This window comes from Dermochelys coriacea, chromosome 21 (genome assembly GCF_009764565.3).
Source record: "Dermochelys coriacea isolate rDerCor1 chromosome 21, rDerCor1.pri.v4, whole genome shotgun sequence".
Lineage (NCBI taxonomy): Eukaryota > Metazoa > Chordata > Testudines > Dermochelyidae > Dermochelys > Dermochelys coriacea.
In genome coordinates, this window is record NC_050088.1 from 3,575,306 (window position 1) to 3,588,710 (window position 13,405).

At 47.7% G+C, this 13,405-nt stretch overlaps 2 protein-coding genes across 5 annotated transcripts in view; one reads left to right on the forward strand and one right to left on the reverse strand.

Moving 5' to 3' along the window:
- LAMB3 (laminin subunit beta 3) overlaps positions 1-13,405 on the forward strand; it is a 122,477-nt gene that overhangs the window by 49,304 nt on the left and 59,768 nt on the right. Inside the window, exon 1 of one of the 4 annotated variants that reach the window (XM_043500653.1) lies at positions 10,707-10,886. The exons of 1 other annotated variant lie outside the window; for it this stretch is intronic. The gene's annotated coding sequence lies outside the window, so the exon portion shown is untranslated. Of the gene's footprint in view, positions 1-10,706; positions 10,887-11,082; positions 11,151-13,405 lie in introns of those variants that run through there. 2 more of the 4 variants (XM_038379897.1, XM_043500652.1) reach the window with 2 other exon arrangements.
- On the reverse strand, positions 9,347-10,672 carry G0S2 (G0/G1 switch 2). The gene is made up of 2 exons (XM_038379903.1): positions 10,538-10,672; positions 9,347-9,982 (listed from the first exon to the last, which is right to left on the reverse strand). Exon 2 carries the CDS (start codon positions 9,949-9,951, stop codon positions 9,640-9,642), a length of 312 nt encoding a protein of 103 aa, XP_038235831.1. The 5' UTR covers positions 9,952-9,982; positions 10,538-10,672; the 3' UTR covers positions 9,347-9,639.

A 13,405-nucleotide genomic window follows, 5' to 3' on the forward strand; every position in this document is an offset into this window, starting at 1 on the left:
ACACACAAGCAACCCTCCAGGGATGAACCAGGGACAGTGCTTCATTATAGCTTTGAAGGAACAGGTGATTTGGGTTAATGATATACTCAGTGGGTCTGTCTGGCTGCCAGTGGGGCACTGGTCTTAAAGTATAGATTTCTCTTCACTCTTAACTTATCCTCTGCTGGAAAGAAGCACTTAGCATGTTTTGGTCAGATAAAAGTCATTGCTTTCTGGGAAAGACTGCCACTTCCCCTGTGTCGTCATCTTTTGTTCTAACCCTGAGTTCGTGGAATTGGCCACTTCACTTTCTTGGCTGAACAATAAAAGAATGAACTCTCTGTTACCTGCAGCACCGGTGCACCTAGCACCTGTGGAAAGGACTGATGGTCCAGTGGCAAGGGCCCTAGGATCTGGGAGATGCTCTGCAGAAGGGTTCTCGTGTGACTTTGGAAAAGTCAGGGAGGGCCAGATTTGTAAAGGTTTCTGGGTGTCTAACTTCCACTGATTGCAGTGAGAGTTAGGCCCCTAAGTATCTTCGTCTCTCCCTGCCTCAGTTCCCCCTCTGTACAACAGGGATAATAGCACGTCCGTACCTCTCCAGGGGGTGTTGAGGATAAAAACGTTCAAGATGGTGAGGCATTCAGCGGTGGGGGGCCAGATACGTATGTTATGTGGGATGGGCAAGTCAGTCTCTTAGGTACTATTGTTGTTTGTACTTGTAGCATCTAGTGGCCCCAGCTGATCTCAGATCCCCATCATGCAAAACTCTGAACAAACACACAAAGCGTGCCTGCCCCTGCCCCCAAAGACCTCGCAGTCTAAATACCCAAGATAGGCAAAGGGTGGGAGGGGAAACAGAGGCACAGAAAAGGGAAATTCCTCACCCCAGGTCTCACGTCAGGTCCCTGGCAGAGCCAAGAGTACAACCCTGTCTCCTGATTCTCCACTGCTTTCTGGGTGTGTCTATACAGACGTCTGCAGCAAGCTTCCCAGCCCAAGTCGACAGACGTGCGCTTGTGCTAGTGCTCTGAAACTAGCTGTGGAGATGGTGCAGTGAAGTTGCAGCTTGGGCTGGGGCTCAAGCTCTGAAGACTATGGACTGGGGTGGGCTTCAGAATCTGAGCTGTGGGCTGACAGCGTTTTTAACAGTGCAAACAATGTAAAATGCAGGGCTGGTGTAATGCATAGGGTTGACAGCCCCTCTTGGTTCATGTGCTGCCCAACTGTGTCCCGAGGCCCTTGTGGGGAGTTGACAGGGATCTGATCCCCCTCCCTGCAAAGCTGAGATTTGCTGCTGCTTTTGAGCTCCAACTTGGAGGCTGCTTTGGCACTAATTGCAACAGCTGGGCAGGGGGAGGCACTAATACACTCAGCAGGAGAATAAAAGGCGTGACTCTTGGCTGCTGGCCTCTGTAGCACCTCCCAGTTGCTGGGCTTTTTTCAGAAGAAACCATTAATGGCATTGGTTAGTATGGAAACCTGTGGGGAACTAGTGATTTGGATTTACCATAGACATATGGGATCTAGAGATGGAAGATGTCCTATCTGGCCCAGTCCTTCTCCAGCAAGGCAGGTTTGTCCCCTACAGGACACTTCTGAGTGGTTTATCCAGTCTAACTGTACGCCTCTGAACCAACGGATCCTCTATCATTTCCCTGGGAGGTTCTTCTGCAGCCTGGCTCTCACTGAAGAGGCTTTGCCTTCCTGCTATTTACTCCACATATCCTATTCTTTAATTGCCTCCTGTTATTCCTAATGCCCACATAATTATTCATCTCCCCCCGTGGTGTGGTGTGGTACTGTACTCCCTTCCAAGACTTAGGGAAGATTAGCACCTGCCCATTATTTTGTCAAACTGAACTGTTTTAGGTCCTCGCTGTTTCCTCTAGATCCCTCCATCCCTTCACTTTGTCTAGACATTTACATACCACAGAACTGAGCCCAGTATTCCTGGCATGGCGTCACTGGAGAGCAGGGTATGTGATGCAGTCCCAGATCAAACGGGCCTGTTTTGGAGGCTACGCAGAAACAGGAGCTCACCTCATTTGCTGACTGTCACCCATCCCAGGTTTCTCCATCCCACTTGGCATCTGTGGCTTAGTGCCCCCACCAATCCCCTGGGGAATAAGAACACTTTATCTAATGGCAGGTTTTACACCGCTGCCAGCACCATGCTATCTGATCGCCTTCGGTATAAAATCAATAGCGATGTCCGTAGTGAGCTCCATGGAGTCTCTGGCTCTTCTCCCTTCTCAGGGTAAAAACTTTGCTTGGGTAGAGGTTTTTTAAATGTTGTTTATTTGGCTCTTTGACTTGTTGGTTTCAGGCTGTTTTTGCTGGGGGTGTTTGGTGAGGAGGAGGTGACGGGGGGAAGCCTTTTCTGAAGATAAAAGTTTAGTAGCATTTCATAAAGTGTATCACCTGATGTTCTGTCTTATGTATTTTTCCTGCCCATTTTTCTCAAGGTCCTCTGTCCTCACTAGGGTTCACAACACCCCCCAGGTTTAACGTCATCTGATAGTGTAATTAACATGCTCTTTCCCAGGTCGCTCTTGGATAGGGGGAATCAAAGGCTGCACGGTGGATCATGGGCTAATGCTGCCTTCCTGAGGGAAACGCTACTGTTCAGCAGCCGTCCTTCTGTCACCAGGTCTTTCTTCAGTCCCCTTCCCGCTGACTGGGAGCAGCATTCCACCCAGTGCAAATGCCCAGGTGGACTTGGGGTGCTGCCAGAGGGTACAGCGGGGCTGAGTGGGGACAATGGGTACCTACTCATCAGTCCCCTAGCCCCTGTATAACTGGAGGTACTCACGGGGAGGGGATTGAGTGCTGCCTGAAATCTAACACCCTCCTTAAACATAATAGGCCCTTCTGTAGCTATTTACACCCTCAGTGTATGGTACAGACATTGTCTGGCTCTCAGGTGCTTTGGGAGGATTAACAGGTGTTGCTATTTCTCATTTTGCAAAACCGGGGGAACGGTTGCAGAGATAAAGGAAGTGACTTGCCCAGGGCCTGGTGTCCACACTGGGATTAGAACCCAGAAGTCCCTGGCCTGTGTTTGCCGGAAGAGGCCTCCTCATATCCCCGCATGATTTCTTTTACAGCTTTTGATCAGCTCGACGCTTCAGGTTCACTGTGAGCCTTACAAGGCCTCAGGGCTGGTCGTCAGGTCCTAGGATGGCCTGGGAAAGGATGGAAGCAGAAAGACTGACAAGAAGCCCACCCCACTGTGGATTCTTTAGACTCCGGCATGCAGGACTATGCTCTAGAACTGGTAGAGAATTTTCCATTGAAATTGAAGTGGAAAATGGCACTTCGCTAACTTTTTTGCTGTGAACTATTTAACAATTTGCTTTCAATAACTTTTCCCAAGGGGAAAAGTGATATGTCCAGCCAGCTCTGTTACACTCAGAGCACATTGTCCCTTTCACTCACTGGTAGCTGGAACGTGGTTTGCACTGAACAGCCACCATCTCCCTTTTGCCAAGGAACAAGACTTCGGTTTCACTTATTTGGAGACCAAACTGAGGCAGCAAAGTTTGCTCTCCAAATGTAGAATGTTATTCATTCCTTTCTGCTGCTGCTGCTATGAACACACCCTCCTTGGTTGAGAAGGCCTGCCAAAGGGGCAGATCTTATAACTATTAGTCACATTTCGAACATGCACACGTGTGCAAGGCACCACCTCTCTCATTCCCTTTATTGCCCGTAGCTTCTAAATTAGCCCAGAGGTATGCAGAACACATAGCCAAAGACCAGCAACCTGATAGTAAAGTATTTATGAGAGCAAGTGCAGAGTGCCCTTGAAGTGAGCATATTGGCAACGTGCAGAATACGCAGCCACTTCTGAACCAACCTCAGCGGCATTATTGTATTTGTTCCCCTTTGGAGAAATGCATCCTGGTGCAGAGGGTCAGGTCTGTATCATTTAAGTCCAATTTATACCCCACTTGAAGGAAATAAGTGGTGCATAGATGTTATGCTGGCCATTTGCACAGGGGATGCTTCCACTCCTTGAGACCCACAGCACGTTAGAAAGAGGATTTAATGTAAATTGAAAGGTGCATTTTTAAATGTCCTGCTGGATGATCAGTGAAGCTGATCATATCTGCTGTAGCTTCCCTCCCTACACAAGCCACCCCTGGCCTGAGTATTAGAGGCAAATACAGTGAACAGGAGAAAAATGCAGTCCGGTTTATGCATGCAAGGCAAAACTGATGGGCTCTCAATAGTTTGGCAGAAATTAAAATGGCTTTTTAAAAAAAGCAGCTTTGCTTCTGTTTCATCATAAAAAAAAAAAAAAAAGCTGATGTTACCAGCTAAACTTTCGGTGCTTACTGAAGAGAGGCTGTCCTGGGCTTTGGGAATGGGACACAGGCATGTCACTTCCTGGTCATTATTGGTTACAATCGAGCCTTAGATCATTACTCAACAAAAGGCAGGTACAGTGCAACTCAGAGTGGCCAGAGGTGTGCATCACCAGGGCACTACTTGGTGCAGTGTTAGCAGGGGTCAGGACTGAACGGACCATGGAACCTGAGCTCCCAAGACAACTTAGTGTTTGTTTTTCAGCATCAGGGTAGCTGCCCCTAGGAACCCCATGCTGGAAATATCTGAGCCCTGTGCACACAAGTACCCTTGCCAGCCCTGGTGCAGCTGCATTGGCATTGAAAAATATGTTCTAAATGTGCTTGTGTAGTTGAAGGTCTAACTGTAGGGTCAGCGTAGACAGTAGGGCTGCAAGAGAGGCCAGCCATGCCTCAAATGCCTTCCCCACCCTGTCGTGTATGTGAGCCCAAGCTCCATCACCGTGCAATGCCATGTATGAGTATGGCCACGAGGAACATTGCACCATTGCCTTTTGGGAGCTGATTGTGTTTTCTCAAACACACGTCTGCCTGAGATGACCATCAGTTCACTCAGTCCCCTGAGCCGCTGGATGCTTCCAGAGGTGATTTGGGAAACTCAGTCGAAACCATGAAAGAGCAAGTTGGGGAAACAAGTAGCTGGACAGTATCTGATAGTGCAAATGCAGTGACCAGTGCATGGGAATCTGCTGTGTATCCGAGAGGTTTGGGCTCAGTAGCAGTCACTGTGTTTCTTATGAGCCTTGAGGGCCTTGTGCTTTGGGACCGGTCAGCCGCAGTGTGAAGCCATTGCAGGGGCAGCAGTTGGATTAGGTGCAATGTTCAGGTGATGGGACAGAGAGTAGAAGGTGTTCTGGCCCCTAGAAGAGTGCTCCTGGAGTTTGGGAAAAGCTGACTTGCCTTGCTAGTTCTCCAGGGAGAAAGTCTGGGAGCAGCTCTGCCTGTACGGTTCCAAAGGGACTGGCACTCCACTCCTCGGACCACTTCACGTCATTGACAAACCTCATTCCAGTGTCAAGCCTCATCCCAGTTATGTGGTAAATCTTGGTTTAATGAAGCAGCAAAACGCCCCTAGCCCAAATGGGGACAGGCTTGACAAATGGTGTGGAGATGTGTGTTAAGCAGAGAAGGTGAGAAGGCCTGTGTAGAGGTGAGCTTGGGGAAGGTTTCAGGTGCTATTCCTGTTCAAAGGTCTCAGTGAGAGTCCCCATGTACAAGTACTATCAGAGTTTGCACATCGCTAGTACAGGGGGAACAGTGTGTTTGTGATGTTCATATCTGCTGGGTGACCTAACCCAACTCACTCCTGGGAAAGATAATCTCCAGGACCCTGACTACAGCCTGCCTGGAGGAGTCCTGGCAACTGGCCACGCTCCCTGTGCCCTTGAAAAAAAACCTGGCTTGTTTCTCTCGAGTTGTTGATTGCTGAAGTCCTAAATTTAGTTGGGAGGCCCTTGAACCAAGCAGACCCCAACCTGCAAATAGCAAGTTAGGCATTTCTAAAAAAACAAACCTCCCATACTCTTGCGGTGCATTGGCAGGTCAGAGAAGGTCATGGTGCCTGCGGCAGGGTTCAGCTCTATCATGCTACCAAGATCTGATTCTGAGTAAAGTCTCAGCATTAACATAACCTCTTTTGAGATGTGCATGGTGAGCCTGGGGGAAGCCATACACCAGATCTCACTCCAGCTGCATTTTCCGGGGATGTAACGTGCCAGGGGATTTTTCCTGATTCATTGCTTAGAAGAAGCAGAATTTAGATCTGTCCTAAATGGAACAGAATAATAGAAATTAACATCTTCCATATTAGGGGATTCATTCATCCCTTAGACAATGCAGGGTTGTTCCTAAAGCTTAGCCCCAAATGCTTTAGCACAGTCCAATTTCAAATGGTCCAAGTGATATTATTTCACACTATAAACATCACCATTAGAAGCCTTTTCTGAGTTTGAGCTTACATGTCCCTCTAATCAATTCCATCCCAGTGCTCTTAGCTATATCCCAATAGCCCACATTAATAAAAAAAACTCTCTCTTTTTGGAAATTGCAAATGGACATGTATGATGCAGATACAACACTCTATCTTCTGTATCTGACAGATACAATTTGCTTATGGCATTTAGTTGCAAATGACAGTGTTTGGGCTATTTGTATAGCCCCAAAACATTACAAGAATTCCTGGTTTTGAATCCAAGAGTTAAGGTGCATTAAATTGCTAGGTACCCTGAGTTGGGGATTCAAAAACTGAAGCACCAAAATGACAGGCCACTTTGAAAATTCCAGCCATAATGTAGAAAGAGGGGTTTGTTGAAACCTGCTTTTCTTTATTGGGTGATTCCTGCAACCCACCACTGTTACCATGACATTATTTTGAATTCACAAGCACTGGAACTACTACACATGGCTTGATGTTAAACTTTGCCCGGGCATTATTGCACAGCAGTTTAGCCACTGACACTTGCCTAATTTGCATGGGTGTAGAAAGCCACAGTTTTCTGTGCATTAAGCGCAAACTCCTGTTGCAGAATCAATGAGATACAGAACTGATTTTTCAGATTGACCTTTGGGGGAAATATTTGTAAGGGGATGACCTCCAGGATCACGGTAGATCAGAAGGCTGCATACTGGAAGGAAGGACTTGCTCAGACGATTTTAGACATATTGGTGTAGTCAAGACTATTCTAGCTGTCTAATCCCATTAGCTGCCTAAAGTGCAGCTATTTTGACAGTTGCACAAATCTCTCTGCTTTAAGCTCATAAACCCTGAAATTAGATAACTCTATTTTTATTCAAAGGGGGAGCGGGTGGAAGGACAGGATTACCCTCTCCCAGTCATCCCAGACCAAATGAAATGCCCCTTTGCACAGAGTTGGAGGATGATAAAAAATAATCGCTGGCTCATATTAAATTCAGGTCATGCAACAGAGAGGCTTCATCCAAAGCCTTTGAACTCTGCATCACAGAGGTTTCCTGTCATGACAGCAAAGAAGAAATGTTTCTCTTCATTTTCTAGGTTTCCCTATTGTCCTGCACCAGGTGTAACCTGTGAAGCTGGTCTAGTCCTGTGAATGAGTAAGATGTTGAGAGAGTTTGAAGCCAAAAAGGCTTGAACAAAGTCAAGATCCAGTTGGCTTCTTACTTAAATCAAATTCACACCTGTGGCCTGTAGGAGCCCCAACCATAGCTCAGGGCCCCACTGGATCTGTAAAAACACAACAAAAATCAATTTCAATGAGACTATTTCTGAAGTAAGGTACATGACTGGGCAGCGAGGTGAGTAAGGGGATTGGACTATGGGCCCAAAGTTTTTCTTTCCACTAGGACAAGGCTTCTGCAGCGTAAGGATCCACGTATGCTGCAAAACTATCCATGTCCTTGATCTGGCGTTATTCAGGGACATGGTTCAGCTGTTTTCTTCAGGCTAAATTGTGCCATCACCTTTGCACATGCAATATTCAGTAAAGTGAATGAGGCAATGGCCCATGTCTGTCTTGTCTGGGAAATTGAAACCCTGAGTAATACTTGATTGGCACATAAAACACAATATTTCTCAAGTGCTATTTTATGTTGACTTCTATCCCAGTTTTTTCCCCAGATGGAAAATGTATGTGCACCCTTGTGTTCAATTCAGAATATGACATTTTTACAGGCTCAGGGACATTCTCCCCAAATAATGTGCCCTTTTTGACAGCAGGTGTTGGTTACACAGATGAAAGGGTGAAGTTGATGAATGTTTTTATTCTTAAAATAACACTAGCATCTAGAAACCATACAGGATCTTTCTAGTGAGAGCAGCATGTTCCTTCCAGTTTTCTTATCTTTTTTGTTTCCACTATCTCCTGTCCTCTGTAGCAATTAGAAAAGGGATCTTTTTTCCCCTTGGGGCTAGACAGAGGCACATTGCTTGTGTGTTTTCCTGATGCTATATACAGCACGTAATGTTTACCCTGTCTCCTTGGGGGCACTGGAGATAACACTGCAGCTTCTAACTTCTATCAAGTAGAAACCAACATTTAAAACTGTCCCTCCCATAGTTAGATGACCCATTGACTTCTGAATGGGAGAGTTTGCTAGCATTGTGTTCCATGTAGCATATATGCACCAACCTTTTTTTTTCTTAAAGGGACAGTGGAAACGGTTAACCTACTCGCTTGTTAATTAAAGCATGTAGTGCTAACAGTGTGCTGCATTCAAGACCATGCAGGTGAGAAATTGCAGGAAAATTGTGACCATAGGACAGTCTGGTGAGAACAGTGTGTCCCAGTGGGTAGAGCACTGGATGGGGACTCAAAGACGTGATTTCTATTCCCAGCTTTGCCACTGGCCTGGTTGGCGGCCTTGGACAAGTCATTTCACTGCTCTGTGTCTGTTACCCCCTCTGCAAAATGGGGATAATGGTACTGAAAAGTGCTATGTAAGAGGTGGGTATAAATGTCCTTGAGCGTTTTGCCATAAACATGAATGAAGGCAGGATCGGGCTCTTTTCATTAGTCCTGCAGCTTGTTAGAAATAAGACAGAGTGGGCCAGATCTCCCTTTCTGCATTTACACCCATGTACCAAGAGATCAACATCTGGCTACATTCCCCCACCTCCATTCTTAAAAAAAAAAAAAAAAACCCAAACCAACCAACCTATGTATGTATGATTGTAAATACAAGGATGTGAGCACTATTGGTTTTGTATAAAAAAAAGTCAGTGCATTATTTTTGGGAGAGGGATGGTGGAAAGAACTCCTAACCTGTAAGCTTTAGAAAACGAAAGGGGAGAAGAAAAACAAACAAGCTCTCACATTGTTGAGTGCGTGTTTGTACTAATTGGAAGGTGACAGCATTCAGCAACTGTTTCACTGCCAAACTTCGGACACTTCCCTAAGTGCCCTGATAAACACCACCCAGTAGGAGGCATTAGGCTGCTGCGAAGAATTTATTTCAATAACTTTAGCTGAATTAAGACTCCATCCCTCTTTGAAGACTGACAAAAGAAAGAGGCTTGGTAATGTATAAAATATTTATTTATAATGCAAAATATATTTGTAAAGTTTATTCATAATAAAAAAACATGTTGGTGCAAAATGCCAGGCACGTTACACCTGTTTATACCACAAAAGGGTACAGATTCAATGGGTGGCATTTTTCAACTGCTGCATGGCAGCAAATAGAAGTCACTTCTCTAGAGTCCCTTGTGTTTGCAGTCAGTGTCGATTCTCTTCTCCCTGGAGTCCGCACCTGGAGATCAAACAGGGCAGCAGTCTCTTGTGCAGGCCTATCACTGACTGGGCAGTCTCTCTTAGGATGCACGCTGCCTGATCACCAGGTTCCTCTGCATTACATCCTGCTCTTTGCTCTTCTCCATGGTCAAATCCCTCTGTTTCTGGGGGACAGTGTGCTCTTTTGTTGGGGGAGGTCTCTTTTCCTCCTCCTCCTCCTCTTGTAGTTGCTCTTCAGATGTGAAAGGGCTGCAGACTGTCTCCACCAGGCTAATAACCACCCCGAAGAAAGCCAGCAGGCTGCCCAGCATATAGATCTTGACCATCTTTCTGTTGGGCTTCTGGCTGAGCATTTCTTTGGCAAAGGGAATCAGCTCCTGCATGGTCCCCATCTCGGGCCACAGACCTGGAAGGTCACAAAACCTGAAGAGCAAGAGAGGAAGAAAAAAAAAAAAAAAAGACAGATATCCATCAGCTGCTATCTAGAGCTGCTTCCTTCTGCATTCAGCAGGGCTGCTTCCAAGAGAAAGTGGAGTCTGTGTAGGCTGCCCAGAGCCCGGGCACAGGCAGGGCCCCTCTTAACACGGTCATTGCCCAGTGTCTAGTTCAGGAAAATGCAGACACTCAGCTACGCGGTGATGGGCAGCCCAGAAACCTCACCCAAAAGTGACCCCTTGGGCCTTTCTCCAGCCCCATCCACAGGGGCGCTCATCCCGGCCAGTGCCCGCTGCAAAGCGGAGTTTAAAGAACTGCCAGACATGGGTGACCAGATGGGCGACAAATCGGGACGGGGTGGGGGGTAACAGGAGCCCACATTAAAAAAAGAAAAGCCGCAAATATCGGAACTGTCCCAATCAAATCAGGACATCTGGTCACCCTAACTATAGTAACTGCCGGCATTTGGGTCTGAAATTCCCCCAGGATAAGCCGGGGCTCCCTCGGCGGCAGGGGGCCGCAGCCCGCTCCCTCTGTACTTACCGCAGGACGCTCTGCTCCGCGGGTTCGCGGCCAGGGATCCCCGCTCTCGGCTCGGCTGTAGCTGGGCAGCTGCTTCCCCCAGCCACACGCGGCCTTATATCGCCCGGGTGGCTGGCGGCTCCTCCCCGCCCGGGGCCGGCCCCTCCTTGCTCAGGCAGGCTGGCTGCCAGCAGGGCTGTGCACGGCGCCGGAGCATGCAGCCAGCAGGGCGACCGCCCCCCTGCGCTGAGGCTCGCTGCGGGGGCTGGGGTCGCCAGCTGCGGAGCGGACACACCCGGGGGGGGGCCGAAGCCTCCCGGCCGGATCCATCCTCTGGGCAGGCTTGGAGCCTGGGGGTCGCGTAGCAAAGGTTTCGGCGCTCTCCCGTGGCGGGCAGGGCAGGAGAGGGCTGGCTGGTGTGTCTGCGTGATGCGGGGCGGGGGTGGTCGTGCCTGGGGCGGGGGCAGCTGCAGAATCATAAACCCCCTTCGGGGGACGGATGTGTGACATGCACAAGGTTTGGAATCTGCCCCGATCTCTCCTAAACAGCTGCAAAAAAACATTGTAATGTCCCTCCCTGATCTTGGGGAAGTCGGCAGCAGTGGCGTTAAAGGGGGAATATTGCCCTTGGAAGGTAATTTATTCTTCTGTCCACTTTCAAGTTCAGGGAGAGACCTGGTGTTTCAGAAAAGTGTAATTTACAGCAGTGGTTCTCAAACTTTTGTACTGGTGACCCCTTTCACACAGCAAGTCTCTGACTGCGACCCCCCTTATAGATTAAAAACACTTTTTTATATATGTAACACCATTATAAATGCTGGAGGCAAAGCAGGTTTGGGGGAGAGGCTGACAGCTCATGGCCCCCCACTTAAGAACCCCTCAGCGGGTCATGACCACCAGTTTGAGAACCCCTGATTTACAGTAGGTACGTAGGGGCTTGGGGAATGCATTGATCTCTTTCTTTTTGGTACCTTATAGTTGAAATTGCACAGCCCAGGGATACAGCAAAACATGGGCAGGAAAAGAGGCAGCAAAAACTAGCAGCTGAATACTGAGCACTTTGAATGATTAAATGGATTGTCTCAGTTACAACATGGACTAAATGCTGCATATAACAAAATCTTCCATCAGCCTAGCTACCCCTTCTCAGAGTGGATTAACCACACTGAATCCTGATTGGAAAAAAACCCTTCTGTCCAAGTAGGATGCATCTCCATTACAGCGATTACAGCGGCAGGAGTGTAGACATACCCTCTCTCTCTCTCTCTGCTGCCTCCCACCACCCCACTTGCTGAATTTGGTTTCTTGCCTTCAGTTCTCCTATCCTGAAACCAAAAGAAGGCCAGTTGCCTGCAATCTTTTCTATCAAAACGAGTGTGAAACTAAAGTATATTATATTATGTTCACGGGAAGCATGACGCTGTCTGTAGAACTTTGACATTTCCTCTGCGGCCTGCTCCTAAGAGCATTGCATCAGCAGCGTAAAGCGGATTACGTCACCCACTGGGCCAGTGAATGCTGAGCAATGTACAGAAGCTTCCTTGCCTGAAAGAGCCTTACACTCCTCTATGGACTCCAGGTCTGAATACCTGCTAAAGCCGAGAGGAGGCAGGAAGAGCTATGCCTTCTGATCCCCCAGAGCTGCTTGGGAAATTTGGGCAGAAGTCTCCTCTCAGATTCAGATGGTTGTGTTGAATGTGGATATTCTGTTCTCACTCCCCATGTGTGGATTTGCTAGGGAGAACATCATATCAGAGTCAAGATAGACTCTGTGGTGCTAAGAGGGAAATTTTGTCCAGCTGATTATCGTGGAAAGAGAAGTGAAGTTCCGTTGAGAAAATAGTGTAATGTCTAGCAGGGTCAGAGATTGTTCTAGCAGAGCCACTGGGTGGGGGCATGGGTGTGGATCCCACTTTGTAAACTGACTCTGTGTGCACCCAAATGCAGCGGTACAGTGCAAGACCAGACCCTTGGCCCTTTTAAAGTTGTTCTGAACTACTCTGGCTGTATGAAGCAGCCCAAAAGGCAGTGTTAGCCAGTTGAGGGCTCCTCCTCTTGCTCTTCAGACCTTCCGGTGTAGGGCTGGAGGGAGCGTGGTCTTGGGGCTGCAGGCAGTTAGTGCAACTTGGAGTAGCCGTGAGGATCCATGGGCCAACACCGTGGGCCAAAGAGTGATTGGGGGGAAGAGCATAAAGGTGGCTTGTCCCCCTATCCACATCCCTGACCTACATCAGGCACGAAACAGCCAGTCTCAAGGATCTGGGCCATGGTGTAAATATACAGCATGTGCAGATAAGCACTTGTTACTGAAATCTGGAACTTTATTTCTGGCCCAGAGGTTCATTCAGTATGTGAGCAAGAGCTAGTCAGTGAGTCACTCACATGCTTTCCCCACACATCCTGCACGTAGTAGAAGCACTATAGTTTCTTCACCATTGTAACACTCTCCTCCCCCTTCCCAGGACTGCTGGTGCTGCTTGCTGGGAACACATTATGGTCAGTCAGGGAAAGGACTCTTGAAAGATGATGATATTGAAACTGCTCTGTTATGTTATGCACAAGAGCATTTGAAACTGAATTGCTGCATTTTTTGCAAAGGTTGCTAAAGAACCAGCTGGTTCTTTCTGATCTCTTTGGTTTTTCTTTTTACATTCTTTACCTTTTCCTCCAACTTGGCAACACATTTTACGGCTGGTCACTACATTTAAGGCATTTTTTTTCTCCTTCGGCACATTGAAAAGTGAGCATTACGGAGAAAAAGGGTGAGGAGACAGCAAATAGAGAAAGTTCAGGGGCATTGTAAATTTTACCAGATTGTTTGTTAACTGCTGTACAGCCACTGTCTGACAGGACAGGACTGTACTGGCTCCTTAAGGAATAAAGTCTGAT

Bases quoted from the DNA above. Each gene is read 5' to 3' on its own strand.
- G0S2 (XM_038379903.1), bottom strand. From the start codon at position 9,951: ATGGGGACCATGCAGGAGCTGATTCCCTTTGCCAAAGAAATGCTCAGC.